General features: G+C 45.6%; 1 protein-coding gene across 2 annotated transcripts in view; it reads right to left on the bottom strand.

Moving 5' to 3' along the window:
• Window positions 1–798: 798 nt before the first annotated feature.
• Window positions 799–22749, bottom strand: part of METTL16 (methyltransferase 16, RNA N6-adenosine) — a 499291-nt gene continuing 477340 nt past the window's right edge. For both annotated transcript variants that reach the window (XM_086954516.1, XM_086954515.1), the window contains exons 9-10: window positions 16616–16789; window positions 799–2966 (exon numbers count right to left, since the gene is read on the bottom strand). In XM_086954516.1, the coding sequence (XP_086810642.1) occupies window positions 2346–2966; window positions 16616–16789 (795 nt within the window). In that variant the 3' untranslated portion in view covers window positions 799–2345. The remainder of the gene's footprint in view (window positions 2967–16615; window positions 16790–22749) is intronic.

The following is a 22749-nucleotide window of genomic DNA, read 5'->3' on the forward strand; positions in this document are numbered from 1 at the left end:
AAATCAGTGACAGAAGAAACAGGATAAGAGACAAGGAAGGCTTCGGAGTTATGTTTACCTGTAGAAAAACCACCAGTGATGAGCTCAGGAGTCACAAACTCTATTGACAGCAAATATGTGCAAAGTGCGATGAGCTGCATTCTACAACAGAATACAAAATAACACTACATTTGTATTGAGATTCTGCTCTAAGGCACCCTTAGCAACTGATCTGTGAAGAAAGTTCTTAACACCATCTTTTCGAAATGGAAAACTGTGCGAGGTTCTGTGGTTGACAGTACTGAAGCTATCTGGCTCCTTTATGGTGGGGAATGAACCGATGAGAGGTGGCTGCAAACTAAGGAACCTGGGTTTAAAAAGGAGTCTCCAGAGCTCTTATGGTAAGATTGTTCTGCCGTCCAAGACCTTAAAAATGGCGTTATGCACATACTTAGACCCTGGGTAACTAGGATTCCAGTGTGCGCAAACCACACAATCAATGTCTACAAGCAACCATTTGAATGTCTGGCTCACATGAAAAACAGAACAAGGCAAATACCTTGGTTACAACCTGTTCCCTTCATCAACAACAAATGCAAGGCCATCTGTCGTTGTTCTGGCCAAGGTAGCACGATCTCTAGTTCACAACTGCGAAATGCATGTATTCTGGCAAGGAACCACTAGCAGTTACTGAAAGGTTAGCTTCAAGTGAACATCTAGATGAAGTTCAAACATGAATTTCCAAGTTTCCTGAACAGAAGAGGAAGAGCAGGCTGGACAAGAGAAAGCCTTTCTGAATTCCACTGGCTTTCAGAGAAATTACTTATGAAAATCTGGTTTATTTAAAGGGCTTCCAAGTTCATTACATTTGGCTGTAGTTTTTTACATGTATTAATAGCTTGCAATACTTTTATTTTTACAGTTATAAATTCTAACTCCACAGGGAAATGGTATTTAATGGGGTCAAATGAGCAAGGAAAAGGAGGTGGCGAGACAAACATGAAAAGGCTGAAAAAGCACAGGCACATAAGTGGAGTGGTTAGGACTAATGCAGACAGGATGGGATAAGCTGTTCTTCTCCAGTGGTAACCGTTTGTGTTTCTATTCCGTATTTACCAGGCCAGCCTTTGTGTTGCACATTATCAAATATGAATGATAGGTTGACTGTTCCTCCATCTTGGTTTGCACTAGACAAGGAGATGCCTGACCCTACTCTCACAGGGATACGAGGCTAGCTGCTGCTGTGCATAGATCAGGCAAGGTTTCTGCTTTGGAAGAGAATCCACCCTCATTCATATCTGGAAAAACTATTTGGGACGCATGGAGGAATGGAGGAGAGGTAGAACAGGGAAACCCTAACATGGAAAACCCACACAATTCTCCCAAGTAACAGGACAATGGCACTGAACGCTGAAAGTGGATCAAAAAGGAGAAAACAAAAAAAGAACAGGCATTGGAGAAGCCAATAGGTGTCACCTCTGAGATGTTTTAGCTCTACCAATACCTTTGGTTCATGCTGTACAGCATGGATATTGCGGACATTGGCCATGCGGCTGCTGTGGAACGTCTAAAGAAAATTGTACATGTGTCATAGCGCGTTTTAAGAAAAATAAAAAAACGTGCTGTATGCGCTCTATTCTCTCTCGCCTGACCTCTTTCCCCATGCCTCATTTCCAAATCCACACTTTAAACAAAAGGGGAAGTAGGTTGGGGGTTGGGGCAACACAGAGGGATTAGGGAGAGAAGGATCTGGGTGGAGAGGTTGAGCACAGGGATGAATGAGGGTGGGTGAGAGGGGCTGTGGCAAGCACACAGACTGCATAAGGTAGGTGGGAAGGCCTGAGGCACGAACATGGACAGCAGAGAGTGGGTGGGTGAGCCTAGGGCAAGCACCCAGCCAGCATGGATGTGTGGGACTGTGCTAGCAAGCACACAGACAACTGATGGAGAAAGCTTTGGGACAACAGATGGTTGGGCAGGAGAGAAATTGGGGAGAAGTACATGAGAGACAGCTGGAAAACACACATACTCTCAAGAGTGCTTAAACAAAATAAAAAAAAGAAAAGCCTGAAAAAGGAGGCAGTAGCAGGACACGTTATTGCGTCCATTCTCCAGGGTAGGGACAATCACAAGAAGAGGAAGGAAAGCCTACGAAAGCTGAGGAATTAGTAGCAAGCAAACAAGAGTGACATAAAGCCAAGCAATGGTAAGTAACGGGCGGCATCTAAGCCCACTCTAAGGTAACACAGTGTTTTGCAACAGACAGCATGCGCGCTCTCAGAGGTGAGACCTAAAAGCACAAGAGAGAGTACCCTATTAAGTTAAATCAGATAGCTTGAAAACCTCAAAATGCTTTATTCAGGGAGCTAGCTTACCACCATTCTCATAATTTGGTTACGCAAATAAGTACATAACTGGTTCATCAAGTCCCTGTTCTGCCCTTCCAACCAATGCATCTCCACAAGTACATCACAGTCTTCTTTCTTCGCATTTATCAAACACTTAAACAGAAAGTGTCCACCAACGGCTTTAGCACTCTGCTCCACTTCAGCAGTCTTACTGACAACCTCTGATACATCGGTTGCAATCCCTGCAGTAGTGCTGCCTTCGCGGCTCTGCGAGTGTGTACCCTCTGGCATTGCAAGTTTCATGTCCTCCTCCATTTTCTCAGAGTTCTTCTCTGTGTGTAAAGGAACCTCTGTATTGCTGCTGCTTTCCTTAGCTGAAGAGGTGTTGTACTGCGTGACTGAACTGGTTTCGGGGGCTTGAACCTCTCGTTTCTCCAACTCTTGGCTGAGGCTCGATCCCTTCTTAAGATGTCTCTCTTCTTCCACCACCTGCAATAGGTCCAGGGGAGCTCTAGGCAATTCTCTCAACTGCCTGCCTTTGTCCCTCTTCTTTCTTCTAATGTGAACCCAGGAGTTTTCTACAGCTGTCAGAAACAAACTTTTCTCTTCTTTTCCGCAGGGAACATGCTTATGTTGGACCTGTCATGGATAAAAACAAACAGACTTTATTAAATATTAATTATATTATGCGTTCCTCAAAATGATCATTAACATGGCAATGTCACCACCTCTGCCAGCCTCACCAGACCACCTTCATCATTTAAGTAACTTTGCATGTTCTGCTCTTGAGAGGATAATTTGAAGTTTCTAACGAATAGAAGTGCTGTTTGCCAGCCTTGTTTGAAACACACAAAAGGTGATGGGAGGAATACCTTCAAAAAGCATAACTACTCACCGTCGCTCAGGGTAGCCCTGGAACAGTACTCAAACAACCCAAGACCCAAGACCGGGTTCATCATGATTGGGGATTATCAGACAAGTGTAGATTGGCTCCACTGGCACCGTGAGTAGCTGACCCACGACAGGGCATAACCGTGCCACATAGGGCAGTACATCAAACACACAAATGGCAAAGGGAGGAATGTCTGCAGAAAGAGCCATAGCAACGAAATGCTTACTTATCTGTAGGAGTAGTTTTACTGCTTGAAGAATTTTATGGATCAACACTAGAGGTTGGGTCAAAACTAATCTCTTTTAAGCCTTTTTTTGGGAGTAGGCGTGGTCAACCATTTGTCATTTAAACTTTGAGGCATACTTCCTGGCTGGAAACTCCTCATCTCAGGCACCAGTTTCAGATTCTTTTTTTCCCCTTTTACTGGATGCCCTGGCGTGTTAGTGTTATGATGCGATGAAGGAAGCAACAGACATTATCCTTCAAGTGAGTCTATTTATTCAGAGGAAGACTCCAAACGTTGTCCCTGCCAGACACAGCTGAACCAACTGTCAATGATCTCCAGCAAGTGACATCATATTGGAATGTACAATGCATCACAGAGTTGTACCATTCCAGCCTAGCTGAAAGTATCTTAATAAAATATAACACATCTCCCCATCTTACACTAAAACAAAGAACTGAGATAAAACAGAAAAGGAAAAATAGAAATACAAGATACATCATGATAACATAGTAACAAGGAGAACAAAAAATGCATGTAAACAAAATTAAACCACATAATCGCTCAAATACACTGGAGCTCTTCTTTCCCCAGCCTCCCTCAAGACACAAGATGAATCCACCGACCCACCTCCCTCCCTTGCAACTGGACATTCTTCATCAGACCCAGAAGCTTCATCAAAAGACGAACGAACATCAGACTGTTCTCTTGTAAATTCAGCATCAGAGATCAAGAGGGTGAACACACACTAGACTCAGTCTCACGCTCAAAATTTTCATCATGATCACTATAACGCTTTTGATATAATGCAACACGTCTCAAATTTCATGTCTGGCCATTAACCAACTTGACCCAATTTCCTCCAACAGCCTTAACTTTGAAAGGCCCTTTGAATTTATTTAAGAAATTGCTGTGACCTCCAGGCTTAACTTTAACCCAATCACCCACATCAATAAAATGTCTGTGATTTTCTTTACTATCACTCGTATTTGAGCCTCCTAAAAACTGTTTTCTCACGCATCCATGACGGAACTAATTTGGTATGAGCTTCTTTTCCACGCATCATTACAAATGGACTCTTTCCCAAAATACTATTTGCAGTTGTACGATATGCCCAAAGCATATCGCTGACAGATCTATGGACCGGCAAACCTGCACTATGTGCCAATTGCATAGTGCCTTTCATTATTCGATTTACTCACTCAACCAATCCATTTCCCTGTGGATTATACAAAGAACAACATGAGTGTTTTACTCCTACAGAATCCCAAAAATTCTTCATCTCAGATGAAGCCAATTGCGTACCATTATCAGTAAGAAGTATAGAAGGAAATACTTCCCTCTTAAACACATCATGTAAGTCAGCAATGGTAGCAGCAGTGGTAATGCTACTCATGAAAGCAACTTCCACCCACTTTGACTTTGCGTCAACCAACACAAAAGCATATCTCTCATTGTCTGGTAGAAAAGAGAAAGGACCAATAACATCTAAACACACCTTCTCCCAAACCTTATCAGCTAAAGACCCATGTTGAGGCTCTTTTGAAGATCCCAGACCAACTCTCAACCTTTTTTCGGATTCCTTATAACCTTAACACCTCTCCACCCAATCCTTAACCTGTCGATCCATAGAAGGCCACCAATAGCTTTCCCTCAATCTCTTTATAGTCATTGTTTGCTCTAAATGCCCCTCATGCACCTAAGTAATGAATCTGGAACGTAATCCAGAAGGAGGTACAAATATATCCTGACGCATGATCATTCCATTATCAGTTATGGATAATTCATCCACCACTTTTAAAAATGGTCTCACGCCTTCTGGCAAAATGCTGTCTCTCCTGATACTACCTCTCAATAATCGAACCACACCAATCAAAACTGCATCCTCTTGCATCTCCTTGACCCATGTTTTTCTTGGAATAGCATTAGCAAACCCCTCCATAGCATCATCTACATTTGCCACCACTTCTTCAGTAGATAAGTCCGATACAATTGCTTCTTTATCTGGAAGCCTTGACAATCAGTCTGCAACCCTGTTTCTCCAGCCAGGAACATAATTAAGTTTGCAGTCAAACTCTTGCAATCGTACGGCAAGTCTTGCCAGTCTGCCAGAACAATTCTTTATCACTCCAGGACCCAAAACTTTCAACAAAGGTTTGTGATCTGTGCGCAACTTAAATGAACCATCCCACAAGAACACCCAAAGTGATTAGTAGCCCAGGCTGCCGCCAAAGCCTCCCTCTCAATCACACAGTAATTACGCTCTGCTTCAGACAAAGAACATGAGGCAAACACAACCGTCTTCTCTTCCTTGCCATGCCTTTGTGCTAGTACAGCTCCAATACCCACAGCACTGGCATCAACTGTAAGTATGCTATAAACCCCATTCTGAAATGAAGTCAACACGCCTGCATGTGCAATTTCCTCTTTGATCAAATCAAAAGCAGACTGCTGTAATTCTTCCCAAACAAATCTTTTCCCACGTCTCATTAGTACTTTTAAAGGCTCTGTCTTGTAAGCAAAATCCAAAACAAATTTTGAATATTATTCTACATACCCATTAAGGATCTTAAAGTATCTCTGACATGTGGTACTTGTGCATTCACAATAGCACTAACTAACTTTTCTTTTGGTCTTATTCCTTCCTTAGTAACTAAATGACCCAAGTACTCTACCTGTGGTGTCATGAACTTGCATTTCTCTTTAAGCAACGTTAACCCAGCTTTTGCAATCCTATTCAACACCTTAGCTAGAGTCTGATTGTGCTCACTAACATTTTTCCCAAACACTCGAACGTCGTCCTGGAACACAACAGCCTTTGCCACACCTGAAAGGACAGAATTCATTAGTCGCTGAAAGACACTCGCAGCAGAACATAAGCCAAATGGCAATCTGCAAAACTGTAATAAAAGAAGTTAGAGATTTAGACTCTGCACTAAGTTGAACCTGGTGATATGCTCTACTCATATCACGTTTCGAGAAAACCTTTTCACCATTGAGCATCAAAATCAGTTCATTAATATTTGGCAAAGGAACTTTGTCCATTATCACATTTTCATTCAGACTTCTCAAGTCCACACAGAACCTGAGGGATTCATCAGCCTTCTTCGTTATGACAACCAGAGATAGCCATTCAGCCGCCTCCACAGGTTCTATCACTTTATCATCCAAGAGTTGTTGAATGATCTCTTTCACTTTTCCCCTGGCTGCCATTGGAACCCTCTATGCCACATGCTGAACAGGAACCGAGTTCTTTTTTAATTTTATTACGTGTTCATAAGTAGAGTCTATTTATTCAGAGGAAGACCCCAAACGAAGTCCCTGCCAGATACAGCTGCACCAACTGTCAATGATCTCCAGCAAGTGACATCATATTGGAATGTACAATGCATCACAGAGATGTACAATTCCAGCCTAGCTGAAAGTATCTTAACAGGATATAACAGTTTCTCTTCCCTTTGTTGATTTCTCACTCTTAGATTCATTTATAAATACACCTCTATTAGCAGAGGTGGGTCACGTGAATTCAGAAAATTCCTCAAGCCACAAAACCACTTTAACAGGTTAGCAACCATTTAGTTTGGCAATATGATTCTTTTCTGGATTCACCTGCTGTGCATTGAATATGTAGCAGTATTTTACCCTGAGGATAGGCTGGGTTCTTTAGAGAGTACTTCCAAACATATGTTTTAGGTCTCTTTGTCCCACTTCTGCCTACTTGTTGACTTAGATGTCCCCAAAGTAATGCTTTGTGAAAGTGTGCACTGAAGACTATGTGGCTGCCGCACATATATAGCCTAGTGCCACACTTTCTGGGAAGGAAAGCGTTGCTCCCTTTTCCTTGTTGAGTGTGCATGAGGTCTTTCCTTGAGTGTTGCTCTTGCTGTTTTGTGACAGTCTCGCACTGTATGTACTAGCCATCTTGCGATAGTTCCCTTACTAACTGGGGAGCCCTCTCTTGCATGTGCAAAGGATAACGAAGAACTTTTCCGGTTTCCTGATGGGTTTTGTCCTCTCAAGGTAGTACATTATTGCTTGTTGCACATTCTGGTCTCTCTGCCTGTGTCTTTGGATGTAAGGAAAAGGTGGTTAACTCGGTGGCCTAATTAAGATGGAGTTTTGTTACCACCTGTGGTGGGAATCTTTGCTTAGATCTCATTATCACTCTGTCCTTGTATATCTAAAGATTTGGTTCTTGTGTCGTAAGCCCTTTTCAGTGAAGTGATCACGATTGGAACGTCCATCTTGGTAGTTAGGAACTTGAGTTGCTCTTTTTGCATTGGTTCAAAAGGTGACATTATTAGTTGAGGTATCACTACATTGAGATTACAAGTGGGAATGGGTGTGCTTCTTGGGGGTGATATTAACTTTCCTCCTCTAGAAAACATTTTATCAATGGTGTGTTGAAGAAACCTCTCCCTACTACTCCCCTTGTGTAAGCCATAATAGCTTCGAGGTGAACTTTTTAATGAGGCATAGGAGAGGCTTTTGTCCAACAGCTGCGTAAGGTATGTTATCAAGGTTGATTTCTGTGACCAATCTCTGCATTTTCCCTACTTGTTGCACAGGTGTAAGTATCCATGAGATAGGAGAGCCATTTGTGTCTGGCACATTGTAGGGCAATTAGGATTAGAGGGAAGTGTTTACTTCTGCACCTAAGTATTACTAGTGGTACCATAGGAATGGTGGAAAAGCATAGGCAAAGCTTCTGGACCTTTTTGTTGACAAGGCATTTCCCAGCGACCTTGGGTATTACAATCTGGATGCGAAGCTTTGGCATTTCTCGTCCATGTGTGTTATGAATAGGCTATGTGCGATGTCCTACACCTCTGGGAGATCTTTTCCAATACTTCCTGTTTTAGTTCCTATTCGTACATGGTGGTTGCTTGAGTGCTTAGCCTATCCGCTTCAGTGTTTGGTTCCAATAGTAAACGTATCTCTACTGGCAATATTGTGTTCCCTCATCCATTTTCATATTTCTTGGGCTTGTTCCCCTTATTTGTTCAAGTAAAACATTGTATTCATATTGTTAGTTTGGATTAATAGTCTTTCAGTCGAAAGCCTTCAGTGCTAGAGAAATCGTCCTCAATGCCAACACATTTGTGTGTCGTACAGCTTCCTTGGGCCTCCATAGACCCATGATGTTTAGATTATGCATATGAACTTCCTATCCTGTGTGTGATTCATCTGTTGTGATGATCATAGAGGGAGTTGGTAGTTTGAAGGGGTTGTGGTGTTCTTTAGGTTCCACCACTGCAGTTCCTTCTAAATCTTGTCTATAACAATCAATAGATCACCCCAACTCCTGGTTGCATGTGACCATTGTTGTAGCCAGTCTTGTAGTGGTCTCATGTGTAAGTATGCATGTGGCAGTAAGGAATTGTACTGAGGCATCATTTTCCTCACTATCAGGCATTGACACTTCTGGTAGAGGCAACTCTGCCCTATCATTGCCTTGACCCTCTTGTCTACCAAGAGGGCTCTTATGGTGGAACTCGGGATTGCAGGGTAGTTGATGGCGAGCCCCAAGTTGTACAATCGCCTGATGACATTATTCATTATGGTTTTGCATTGTTTGAATGGATTTGCCTTTACTAGCCAGTCATCCAGGTATGAGTACTTTTGTTTGAGGCATGCTGCCAACACGGCTAGGCATTCTCTAAATACATGCAGAGTGCTGACTTTATCCCGAATGGTAAAACCTTGAACTGATAGTGTACTTTGTCCACTATGAATCTCCGAAGAACTTCCTGTGTAGCTTGTTAATCGGTATATTAAGGTAGACATCCTTGAGGTGTATGTTTGCATTGTAGTCCCCTTAGCCTCCTTGGAAGGATGTCATCCTGAAGTTTTGTGTTTTGATTGACCTGAGTGTTCTTAGATCAGGTTTTGTTCTTTGCCCTGAACAGGGTTAGCAAAGTTACTGCCTTAATCACTGAGGCTGACCACATAGAAATAGAGCTTATTTAAGGATTAAAGGTGAAATAAATCATTATTTACAGTTTAGGGAGCCTGTTGAGCTCCGGTGAAGCTCCACATTCATTACACAGGTTAAAATAGCCAGGTAAACTAAATCAACCCTGCTTATGTGCATCTTTGCCAACACCAAATATAATATCCATTCCCTCTGTTTTATTCTGTTTTTCCACGGCTCCATTTCCAAGGCCGACTTGGTTCCTGAAAATGCTGAACCAGATACATGTTACTAAGTAACTAACTAGAAGCTTTTCTCCTCATACCTCGATCCTGGTTAACTGCTGTACCTACATCTCATTTGTTGCGGCCCATAGTCGCCCGCCACAATGTCCTGATTTGCTCCTGTTCTTTATTGCCTGGCTTGTTCACTTCTTTCACTCAGCTATCTTACCAGGTCTTCCACAACCGTATGTAAAGTGCTCAGATACCCGATTGGGTCATGTTCGCACTATACAAAACTTTAAATAAATAAATAAATAAGTAAGTAGGTAGGTAGAGTAGTCAGTAAACACCCCTCTCTAGTGGTGGACAGGTCATCTGCATTTTATAGTATATTTGAATTATCCCCACCCAGAAGTCTCTTTACCTTCTTTTGCCCTATCCTCCGTTGCCCCTCCCATACCTTTGAAGATTAATCTGGCCCTATTGCGAACACTCCACGGGGCAGATATAGCCAGCTCTACGAGGGGACGCGCCCCTTTTTGGTATAGTCTGTTGCTTAATAAAGAGAAAACCTTTGGTATTATTTTCTCTGAAGTATTCTTTCTTACATCACTAGCGACAAGGATAATCAGCTGCAGTTTAAATGACAGCTATCATCACTACTCTGTAATTTACTTTACCACTGTGAGTACCTGATTACTCCTACCTCAGATTATCCTCCCACTGCTTACGCTCTTCATATTATCGCCACAATTGTGCTCCATTATTGGTGTGTTTACACTTCTAATCACTGTTGCTTGTGACAAGCTTCAATGTGCCACTGTTGCAGTGTTGGTGCCTATGGTCTCTGCTTTGGTTTCGAATTTGCCTCCTTGTGACTATTGTGCTTCATTCATCTACCTCCATCTACCCTACCATCAGGCTGCTTAGAGATAGAAGACGTCTTGGTTTCAATTCAGACTGTGGGCCAGATGTACGAAATATTTTTGCATGCGCAAACGGGTTTGTGACCCGTTTGCGCATGCAATAATACCGAAGGGCCATGTTCAAACCCTAATAAGCGTGTCGCAATTTATTTGCGACTCACTAATTAGGATTTACGACGTGCTATTAAGAAGGGGCATTTCAAGGGCTTCCCTTCCTAATAGTGAGTCTGAGCCTTATGTAACAGTCGCAATTTACCACCTGCTTAAAGTAGGTGGTAAAGCCTTCGCAAATGGGAAGAGGTCCCCAGGCGACCCCTTTCCCTTTGGGAATGCATGGGAAAATATTTTTAAGGGCAGGCAACGGTTCCAGGGACCACTGCCTGCCCTGAAAAAATGAGACAAAACCGTTTCATTAAAAATTTTTTTTAAATCCAGCCCATTCCCTTTAAGGAAAACGGGCTGCATTTTTTTTTTAAACTTCTTTATTTAATAGCAGTCCCAGACATGGAGTTCTGCTGAGCCCAGCAGGCCACCATCCCTGGGAGTGCCAGTCATTCCCAATGGGGTCCCAAACTGCGAGTGGCTCATTAATATTCATGAGCCTCGCATTTTGCAACCTCATTGGGAATCGCTAACAGTGTCGCTGACACTGTTGTACATTTGCTTTTGCGCAATTTGCGAGACACAAAAGCAAATGGTCGTACATCTGGCCCCTTGGTCCCAGCTTGATGAAATGGAGAGCAGGAAGACTGAATTTTCCAATTGGAAATGTATCTTTGTCTTGCCCAAGGCAGACAATATAGGATAGGTTAATATTTATAGAGCACGTTTATACCCGAGGGTGTCAAGGCGCTGGGCGGACAGACGAGGAGAAAGAGAATCGCACCTGCAGCCATCTAAGATGAAAATAGCCATGTTTTCAAAAGTTTTTCAAAAACCGGTAAGGAGTCCGCATTGGAAATGAAGTTGGGCAAGGACTTCCTAAGCTTGGTGGCTGCTACAGAGAAGGAACGGCCACCCCATCTGGACCTGCGAAATCTAGGAGACACCAGTTTTTTCTGTGAGGAAGATCTCAAGGTCCTCCCAGGAGTATTCCATTGGAAAGAGTTTTCAGATGTGGCGGACTTTTAATATACATGACCTTAAACACCATGCTCAGAACCTTAAAGGAGATATGCTTCTTGATGGGGAGCCAGTGCAAAGAACAAATCCCCTTCCTGGCTGACTGATGCTTTGGGATATTAAAAATCAGCCTTGCTGCTGTGTTCTGTACCACCTGGAGCTTATTAAGGTAGACCGCTTATCCCCGCGTCAGCCATCATGTTCATGCCAGAGAGCGCAACTGCTCCACAACTGCCCAGCGCAACTGCATTGAGATGCTGATGCTCTAGCTGTTGATCTCCACACCTCTTGCACTGGCCAGCAGCTGTCAAGTTCCTGCTCAGAGTGATTGGTAGGGCACACCCTTTCTGGATGATTTGAAGCTCCCACTTGTCAGATGTTATCATTGACCAGTGGGGCAGGTGGTGCCAGATTCTGCTGCCAATGTGATGCATGAGCTGGATGAAAGGAACACTAAAGAGGTTTTGAGGCAGTGCAGCAGGAGGGAAGGGGGATTGAACAGCACGCTGGGACTGGCTCTCACGTCCTTTCTGGGCTTTGCTGCCTCGTCCTCAGAAGGGCAGCGCATGCTTTTGAACCGGTAATTGATTCGCACCCAACATTCCCCAATCCAGGTCCGCGGTAGGGACGAAAGTATTGCTCCTGCGGATAAGTAAAAGTGAAAGGCCAAGGGATCTAGCAGTGATCCTGCTCTCACGAAAGCGCTCGAGGGCTGCATCAGCCTTATTGCCAAATAGGCGGGAGCCATCGTAGGGCATGTTGATCAGTGAAGACTGGACATTCCCAAAAACTCAGTGGACCCTAGCCAGGCATGGTGAGGCAGTGCTACCATAGAAGCCTTGGCTATATCCAGATAGTCAGTGGTGTTCAGCCTGCAATGTATGGATAATTTTGCAGCATTCCTACCATCAACCACAGCAACCACAGCTTGGTTGAGAATGGCACAGTCTTCTTTGGGCATCAAGGGAAGCAGCTGGAAAGGCTAGTGGAAGAAAAATGGTATTTACCAAGGGTGTTCAGCCTCTTGGATTCCATGTTCTGAGGCCTGTACAAACAGACGCTCCAGGGAGGGGTGCTTGAAAGGAAGGTTGAGTCTCCTGGGTTGAGGTGGTGCTGACAAGCAATCATTGGGTGCACAGGAGCCCCTGTTCAAGGTTTCCTCCAGTTAGTGACGGTTTCATTAAATGGGAGGATTGGTTCAGATATACCCGCCCAGGTTGAAGCATCTCAATCAAGACGTTATGACCTTGGCCTTCCTCCGAACCCTGCCCCGGAGAGAAACCATACAAGAGCCTGAGGAGGTATCTATGCCACTGGCATCGCCCAGCTCCTTATACCAGTTGTCATCAGCATCAGGGCCCTCTAAAGGACTTTACACCTCCTCTTTCCATCACCTCCTTAGGTAAGGGTGAGTAGGGAAGTCCAGGGGATAGAATAGCCTGGGCGGCACCGACCAAGCAGCGCCAGTGGTGGCGCCTGGACAGACAGAGCCAGGGTGGGTGGAAGCACCCGTTTCTCAGTCAGTTCGAAACTGGGTACGGATTCAGAGGGTCTGGATGGCGTCATGGGCAAACCTGCTTTCGGTAACACAGTGGGGGATGCTTTTGCTCCATGGGACCCAAAGACGCTACAGACAGAGTTGGTGGTCCAAAAATGGCATGCTTGGTGCTATAGAACACCGCTCCGGATTTTATCTGCAGTGCCGGCTTCGTAGCACGGTGCTTGGTGGGAAAAGTCAAAGACTGCATCAACTTATTTTTCTTATGCTTCTTTGACTTACCTGAATAGGAAGTAGTAGTCTTGGAGTGATAAGACAACCGTTCAACTCTAAAAATGGACCTGTGAGCGGGCCAGAGAATGGTGTACAGCATCCTTCTGCTGCGCCGTTAGAAGCTTTTTTGTCTGGTCGCGAATTGCCTTGGGGTGCATCAACTTCACTCGCCGCAGGCTGTGACTCAACCTCAGGCCCCAGAGACAAACCAAATGGGAATCAGACATTGACATATGTTGGTAACATTCCCCACAAGGCTTAAAACAGGTAGATTTGGAAGGGGACATGTCCTTGGCTCACTGGGAGCAATAGCTCAAAAAAGACCAACAAATTGCAAAAAAGGTGGTCAAACAGTGACAGAGGTAGCTCTCCAGATCAGCTCTGTTTTTCATAGAACGAAAGGAACTGATGTCAGCGCACAGGGGTTAAGCCTATATAGTCATCGCAACATCCCTTCCAACACAGATGATGCCAACGGGGAGCAGAACAACAACCCCTACCAGCGTAGGAAATATTCTAAGGTGAGGAAACTGCAGTTAGAATTATCTATCAGAATTAAAGAAGCAATATCTATTGCAGAGAGTACTGATAACATGGCTGATCATGGAAAGCAAATTAAGAAACTGTCGATCGCAACAACACAGATTTTCCCAGGGTCAAATGTTTCAGAGGTGGAATTGCAGGCCACCTGACAACCAGAAGAACTTGATATGAAACTGCACCCAAGCAGAACTGATTTGGTTCGGAATGTAGAAGGAACTATATCCCAAAATAATATTTCTGAATTTCCATAGATGTCCACAGAACAACTTGGTGCCTAACGGATTAAGAGGATTGCATGAAGGCTGTTCTTGTGGTACACATAGCTCATCCCAGTCTTCATCAATATGGAACAAGAACTGGATAAACTTTAGAAACAAGGTGTCATTGAAAATAAGAATGTGTGCCAATTTGAGGGATCTTCATCCATAAAACATGAGTGGACAAACATGCCTTGCTGAATACTGCTGAAATGCCAAGTACAATTGAGGAGGCCACTGCCAATGGCCTGTCTTCTGCTTGTTATCAGATAAACTTCTAATGGGATCCCTCTCCACTGACCGAATTCATCACACCTCTTGGAGCATTCATGTTCCGCAAAATGCAGTTTGGCTTGGCCTCAGCTCCTCTAGCAAAAAAAGAATACTGTCCAGGAATGCGTTGTTAATATTTTATGTTTCCATGGTTATATTCTAATCTACGATTGATATATTGAATATCACAATATTGTCTTGGGAGAAATTTTAGTCAGACAGAGATGCCAATCTTACAGTCAGGAAGGACAAACGCCAAATTTGTGTAGGAGCTGTGACCTACCTGGGGCATATACTATATCAAGATGGGGGTCGAGCCACCAGAGGATCTTGTGGAGACTCTTAGGAAGAAAGGGGCACGCTATAATTGGTCTGATTAATATGATGCAGCCTTTAGCTAGTTAAAATATATTATGCGATGCTCCTGCACTAAGTAGATTTGACATCAACAAGAACACAATGCTGACCATCGATATGGCAGTTGTAAGGAGTTAGGGGCAACTGTGTCCCAAGTAGTTGATGGGAAATAAGTTCCAATTGCTCTTGTCTCTCAGTCTGTAAATGGGGCAGAAATATGTTATTCTTTAGTTGAGAGAGAAGTGCTGGGATTGTTTTATGGGCTATTCATCGTTTTAAATTCTATCTATGAAGTATACCATGTTTTGTCAGAATGTACCCCACCCCCTGCAATTATGGGTTTACTATGAAAGGGGTGGAATGCACCAATGCCCGAATCTTCATATGGTTTCTTGGATATTATCCGGTTAATTTCCAGATTGAGAACCTCTTGGAGCCAAAAAACATGGTGGCTGCCTGCCTCACTAGATCGCTGATGAACAAGTGTGAAGAAGATGAGGTGGAGGTTGGTGATGAAGCCATTGTTGCGGTATTATAGAAAAGATTGTCTCCAGAGAGTAGAATAATAGTTAAGCCGAGTATACTGCTGTCTAGCGTAGGTGCCCGATAGATGGCCTTGTAAAAGAAAAGTGGCGGAATCTAGTCTGGGTTGTTGGACTGTCAGGAACGAATTGAGTGTAGGAGGTAGCAAACTATTAACCAGAGGGAAAATTATTTTTGTAAGGCAGAAAAGGAGAGATCTTGACTTTACAGGGCATTTATGACGATACCTCATCAAGAACAGAGTTTGACAGCAGTATGGGTGGCCAAAGATGGATTCCTTGATGGAAAAGGTGGTGAATGACGTGCTGCAAGAGAAAAAGCACATCCTACTCCAAACTTACCTTGTCCTGCTAGGGTGCTGGAAAAGCCTTTGATTAAGGCAGCTCTTAAAATTACTGGTTCGGCGGGTAGGATAGGGGGGTGGAGGACATTTCAGCTTTGTTTATGGGTTGGCAATCATGCTAGGTGAATAGATGTCCAAGTGGCTGCTCAAGCATTGATTGAAGCACTTACTGATTTTCTGTGAGATTTATTTTATGAGAGAGGCATTCCAGAAATGTTGGTTACTCACAATGGTGTTCAGTTCACAGAGGAAGCTATGAAACCTTTTTGAAGGAATATTCCTTTAAATGGGACGAGCATTTTAAATAATTGGGAGACAGCTCTCTGAGGTGCCAGGTTCCCTTTTAGAATTTCTTAAAGGCTTAATAAAGAGAGCCTTTCTTGAAAATGTTCTCAGAATATCCGAATATCTGAGGAAACTAAGGCCCTAACCCCCAAGGGGAAAAAAATCCCTCACTACTGACACAACCAGAACACGAGGTCTTTTTCTGAAGGGTCCCGCCCTAGGGCCTTATCTAAGGGACTATAACTGACAACATCTTATCGGAAGGATCATGAGTGCAAGCCTTACATTTGAGGAACCGTTATCAAAGGGATGAGGATGGCTGTGGGTGATTGACAGTCCACTGGTCTGTCCCAGTTGGCCACTCCTAGGAAAGCGGTTAAGTAGTATTAGATGAAGGATGCCCTGGTCACTGCCTTCCTGGTAGGTGCAGTATGAGGGACTACAGTTTGAGACAGGCCTCCAGTAGAAGGCGCACAACCTGTTCCAGATTGTTTTTACCCCATTATGTTTCTTGGACAAGGAATGTGGCAACAGCCATACGGTCTGCAATCAATGGCGGGTACTCAAAGAGAAGGACAAGACAGCATTCTAGACTTTATTTCAATAATCATTTACCTTCAAATCAGTGAGTATTTTCTCAATCACTGTTGTAACAACTGTGATGTCCTCTGAGTCGGAAGCGCCCAGAGCAGACGCTTTGCCAAAGAGTTTCTTCACAGTGGATTCGAGCACGGTAAACATGATGGGCTTCCTGGCCTTTTCCAGCTTTCTTTTCTTAAACGGTGGAGACTGGGAAGAGACAAGAGAAAAGAACATTAAGACTGATACACACTCAAAAATGAAATGCTCTAAACATCCCAGAGAACGTCAACACAATTCAGTTACCTAATAAATAATTTATAAAATAATCATACCTAAATAGCATTAGTTCCCTCAATGCTCTTAACGCACTATCTCGAAGTGAAGGTCACCAAGCTCTGCTTCACTTAAAAATGCAAGAACATGTGCCTTGCAGAGAGGCAAAGCAAAGAGCAGCTAGCTAGGACCCAGGGAAGCAAGGTACAAGGGGGACCGAAGCCCAGATTTCCGGGCAGTTACAGCAGGAGACACTGCAGTTCTGATCCTTTTCATCACCATCACTTTTGCTTTTGAGTAGCTGGGCACAGGAGAGATGGCATCTGCTCTCCAATAGTCCTTTGGACTGAAGTCCCACTCTCCAGATGCATGTGCCCAATAAACACTGCAAGTGGAGAACAGTATTGCCTTCATCCCATCTGGCAAGTGTGCTGTGGATTAAGGGCAGTGGGAAGCAAGAGAGACTGCATTCTTCAACACCTGCCCCAGTAGAGCTTCGGTCTCGGGAAGTGGTGAGCACAGGAGATTGCAGTACCCAATCTGCACAGTCCGGAGAACTACGGGTCCCTGGAAGGACAGAAAAAGGTAGCCTACACCCACCCAATCAGGAGCACCTTGCATGAACATGCTGACCATCTGTCAGGACCACTCTGAACGGGGTAAGCGGGCACGTAGGAAAGTGCAGCCCTACTCTCTTCGGTGAGATGGCAGATTCCATCACACCTGGCAGCAGAAGTAAGGATTCAGAGCGAATTGGAGGAGAACAGAGCAGCCTCATCCTATCTAGCAAACGTGCTGTAGAACATGGGCAGTGGGGGTAGCTATGAGCTCTTTGTGTCAGAAACAGAACTGACAGACCGCTAAACTACCACAGACCCAGGATTAAGGAAGGATGCACCTCACCAGTACCTCTGCGAAGAACATTAAACTCGAGTGAGGAGGGTACATCCTTTTCCACATCCTGTACAAGATGTGAGGTTTAAGGGAAGGTGGAAACAAAATTGCACCAGTCCACTCTACAAAGATCAGTATGTTGATGATGAAGTAATTTATCACTGCGGATACGTACATATGGTTGTCCTGGCATCAGAACTGATAGATGCAATCCCTGATAGAACTTGAGGAAGTTTGATTCTTGCCAGAAATTATCCAACACTTACGGGCCAGGAACCAGTAGGCTTTTCCTGTCAAAAGCCCCCCGAAGGATGCAAGCCAGAGAGGCTTCACAGCACTTGATCCAGGAGGTACTGAGGATCCTAGTCTACCCCTCTGGCAGGAGTATAAAAGAGTTTGAGGAGGCCAAGACTCCACCTCCAAACTCTCTGCTAAGCTAACTGTACGAGAAGGGGTTAGACGTATGAGTTACTTACCTTCGGTAACGATGTATCTGGTAGAGACGATTCTAGCCGCAGATTCCTTAAAGTAGAATTACCCCCAGGCATGAGACTGGATCCAGAAAACTTTTATGCCACAGCATCCCTGTGCGCCGGGGGGACGGCACCACGTGACTCCGCCCTGACGTCATCCACGTTTGTGACGTCAGACAGGATACATAAGTCTTACCCCGGAGTGCGTACGTAAGTTTTCTTCAGAGAATTTTTCTGCGCCATCACAAACAAAACTGTGAGAATACTGAAAAAGTGTGCGAAGACCCAGCTATACAGAAGGGAAAGAAACGAATGGTGAGGAACAGCACCATCCAAAATAGTGCCCGGTACTAAGCCACTAAGTCATGAATAGAGTGCAGCTACTGCAAGCAAGCTTGAAACCAACATAACAGCCTCCCTGGAGGTAGAAAGCATGTGAAAAAGAAAGGGTACAGCTGACGAAGAAGGCTGAAACCACAGCCCAGGTACAGAAGGGTTCTAGGCCAGAATTGAAGATCAATGAAAGTCATCCCCCAACAACACTGGCAAGGGGGGGGGGGTGAGTTGGGGTCTACCTCAGGGACTGAGGATCGAGGCCCAGCCAGGGGACCTCTACCCCAAGGGCTGTAGAAGTCAGAAGCGTAAGCAACATAAGGTAGCATGACACAACGAACTCCACATTGGAGACCAAATGCATGGGCGCAGAAGTACCCAAGCATTTGCCCACTAATCACCAGAAAGGAAGGAATGGAGCAACAACAACAACAAGGCGAGCATCCCCCTAGGGAGGGAGTAAGAAAAAGGCACTTGCAGAAGACCGCCGCCCTGAAGCAGGCGAGTGCAAAAGACTGAGAAGGGTCCTTGCAAAAACGGGGAGGAAGGGGCGGGTCGTGAAGAAATCTGCGGCTAGAATCGTCTCTTACCAGATACATCATTACCGAAGGTAAGTAACTCGTACATCTGACAGAGACTACTAGCCGCAGATTCCTTAACATAGAATAGATACCCATGCTATACCCAAAGGGGAGGAGGGTCTGCGAGAGGACCTCTCCAGCTCAGACAAGCACAAGACCCTTAAAAGGGAACCAGTCACGGGGACAGGGAAAAATAGCCCCATCCATCACAACAGGGGATGAGTCACAGGCCCGAAGCTGAAAAGAACCTCAACATTGTGGAGGAACACCTGTCCCACAGGGGTCGTGTTAGAACGACAAAAGAGGCAAACCAGGAGAAAGCAAGGGCAAACGAAGGAGGCCAGAACACTGTCAGCCCAGTCAACGTACCAGGGACCTCCACCGGAAACCCCAAGGTACAGGCAGCGCATAGGATGAAGAGCCACCTACAGACTGCAAGGAGAAGAGGAAGAAGCACGGCAAGGCTCTCCACCGGGAAACATAGCCAGTGAAGAGGGCCGCCGAGCCCATCACAGCTTGAAGCCAAGGGACAAGACAGAACAACGCCTCAGCAATAAGGTAGTCAGAAGAATAAGAACGTAATCTCACAATGGCCCCGCAGGACAAAAAAAAACAGGGGCGCCAGGGCCCACGCCAAGGCCGCTGGCCACAGAACAGAAGAGTAGGTGTGGACAGCCAGCCACTGACAATACTATATCAATATCAATTCTTTATTATGTTTTGGAACTCCGAGGAGATCCACATAAAAACCATACACAATACCAAACCCATTCAATGCGAGAAAGACATCTACAATGTTTACAAAAATACAGAATAATCGGACTGACACACTACAAAAGCCATCAATAAATAGCTAAAAAGCATTTAAAAAAGTTAAAAACCTTAAAACAGAAAATTTCATTAGGGGGATTATACAATGTAAGTAAGAAAGAGTTAGCATTTAAAATACCCAATTGCAAACATACAAATCTTAACCACTTACGCCGAAATGGGCACAGTACAGGGCATATGAAGAGAACATGCAAGCGATCCTGGGTTGACAAGTTGCAAAAATTACAGATTTCCGGGGCACCATACCACTTTGCCAAAAGATTGTTTAATGGCAACAAATCCTGTCTTAGGAGAAACCAAAATCGCCGAATGCCATGTGGTAAATTCCAGGCGACATAAGGTTGCATAGCTTTCCTAACATATGAGTCAGTGAGATGGTTAGCTCCCTTCTTAAAATAAATAGCCTCCTTGTCCATTTTAAAGCGAAGATCCCAAGATGCCTCTTTCAAAAGTGACTTTAACTGTGCAGCGGAAATAGTAAAAAGAGAACTCTCTTCCAATTGTAGAAGGGCAACCGCCTTTCTGAAATTCTTAATAATTACAATACTATGAAACTAAACGCCTGGACCACGTTGGGCTTAGAACAAGAGCAAGGCCATTAAACCATCCCGGACAACGACCAAAGGGCACCGCCCCGTACAGAACCGATCTATAAAGCAGTGTGATCCGCTAGAGGATAAGAGGAGAAATAAGTAGGAGGGACCAGGCCGTCAACACAGGAAACTACGCCCTCAGAAATACCTGACAGAGGACAAGACCAAACGGCAGGCAAGGGGCAAAACACCGCAGCACAACGCCATAGATGGCCAAGCCATGCCCTAGTATGGACAAAAGACCGCACCATCATAAGACAGTGACACCAGGAAGGGCGAAGAACCCGCAAGGGGCAGTCCACATCCTTCCCGCGTAAGACAGGCTATACAATAGCTACCGGTACCCCACATAGGGTAGAACACGCCCCACGAAAGCATGGGAACCACTCTTAGGGAAGAAAAAAATCCTGCATCAGAGGACAAAATGATATACCTGCGGCAGAAACCACAGAAAGCTTAGTAATCAGCCAAAAAGCACATTCTTACCAAAAAGGGGGCTGGACAAGCAGCCAACTGAGGAAAGGGGCCAAAAATGGACCCAGAGGGCACAGTATTGTAACAGCCACTCAAAACCAAAATACCAGGGGTAAGTGGGATAACGCCTCCCACCAAGACCCGGAGGATCAGCAAACCAACCTACTGTGGAGGAGGAGGAGGACGGAGCCCCGCAAGAAGTCGCTGAATGGGGGAGTCTGCATGAGTATTAAACAGCAAGACCCCGTCAAGAGGGAGGCCCACCAGGCGCTCTCTAATATTTTCAGGAAAAACAGCACCGCATAGCCAAGTATGGCGAAGCAGAGCCACAGAAGTGGCCATGGCACGGCCGATAGCATCTGCAACATCCAAGGCCGCACGAAGAATAAAAGCGGTCAACTCCCTACCATCCAACACATGGCCCCACAGATCAGCACAGGCACCCTCATGAGTGACATGAGAAAGAAGGGACTCCACAAAGTCCCATAGGCTGGAAGCAGCCCTGGTCAACACACACAAAGTGTTAAGCACCAGCAAGCCAGCACTGGAAGCAGCAAAGACATTACATCCCCATGAACTAAACCACCGGGCCTCCCGAGATGGAGGAAACACCACCACCAGCAAGCACAGAAAGGCATTCAGCAGAAGGTCGCCTTGAGTAGAAGGGTGGAAAGAAAGACAGACCGGGTCGTGCGTAGCAGGACGGTGGTGATATAGTAGCGCCTGAGGCACCGGTCTCCTGTGGCAGGGTGCCCCCATAAGAGAATTATGAAGTGACGCTTCAAAAGGAAGAAACAACTCCCGTCCACCAGAGCCGTGGCGGAGAATCTCCAAGAGGTTGTCTGTAGGAAATGGAGTGACAGGTTCACCCATCCTCAGAATACCAGCAGCAGTGCAAATAGTCAGAACAAAGGCAGCACTGGCCTCAGTAGGGCGCCGCGGAAGTGAAAGTAATTCCTCCATGGGTGAAGGTTGCAGACTGAGCTGCCCATCCACAAGCCCAGGGGGAAGCGGCCAGCCCTGGCATATACGAGGATCCACAGAGGAATGGGGAACCTGAGGGGCCCCGGGGAGGGCGGAGATGCGGGTGGAGAAGCCAGCCACGAGCCCCGGAAGGGTTCAAGGATTTAGGACATGGGGACAGCGAAGAGCCTTCCCTGGAAGATGCCAGAAAAAAGGCAACTACACGGCACCCCGTCTACGGGGAGGAACACACCAGCGGGTGACGAACCTCAGGAGAAGAAGGTACTTCAGGAGATGAATCCAGAACCCGGCGCGACTCCGTGGAGTTCGCCATCGGTGCCTGAGCAGCGTAGACCGGTGCCGGAATGGGCCTACGTGGGGGCCGACTCCTGCCACCACGTGCTCTCCAGGAGAATGGGGCGAGGCAGACGCTTGACCGGCGAAGGCGCGGTGCCGAAACGGCATTGGCTCGACCTCAGATGAGGCAGCCACCCGCGCCGAGAACAGAGAGGGACTCGGTAAGGTGCCCCGGCCTCCAACCGCGACTCCACCGGAGCGGGGGAGGAAGGCTCCCGGCGCCAAAACGGCACCGGCTCAACCTCTGGTGAGGCAGCTGCCTGCTCAGAGAATCGAGAAGGACTCGGGGGCAAGCCCAGAGTCCCGGCGATCACCTGCGACACCAGAGGGAGCCCAGTAGGTATTTGCGGCGAGGCAGAGATGCTAGGTGCCGACGAGTGAAGCCCCAAAGGACT

Source organism: Lissotriton vulgaris, chromosome 2_1 (assembly GCF_964263255.1).
Source record: "Lissotriton vulgaris chromosome 2_1, aLisVul1.2, whole genome shotgun sequence".
NCBI classification, from domain to species: Eukaryota; Metazoa; Chordata; class Amphibia; order Caudata; family Salamandridae; genus Lissotriton; species Lissotriton vulgaris.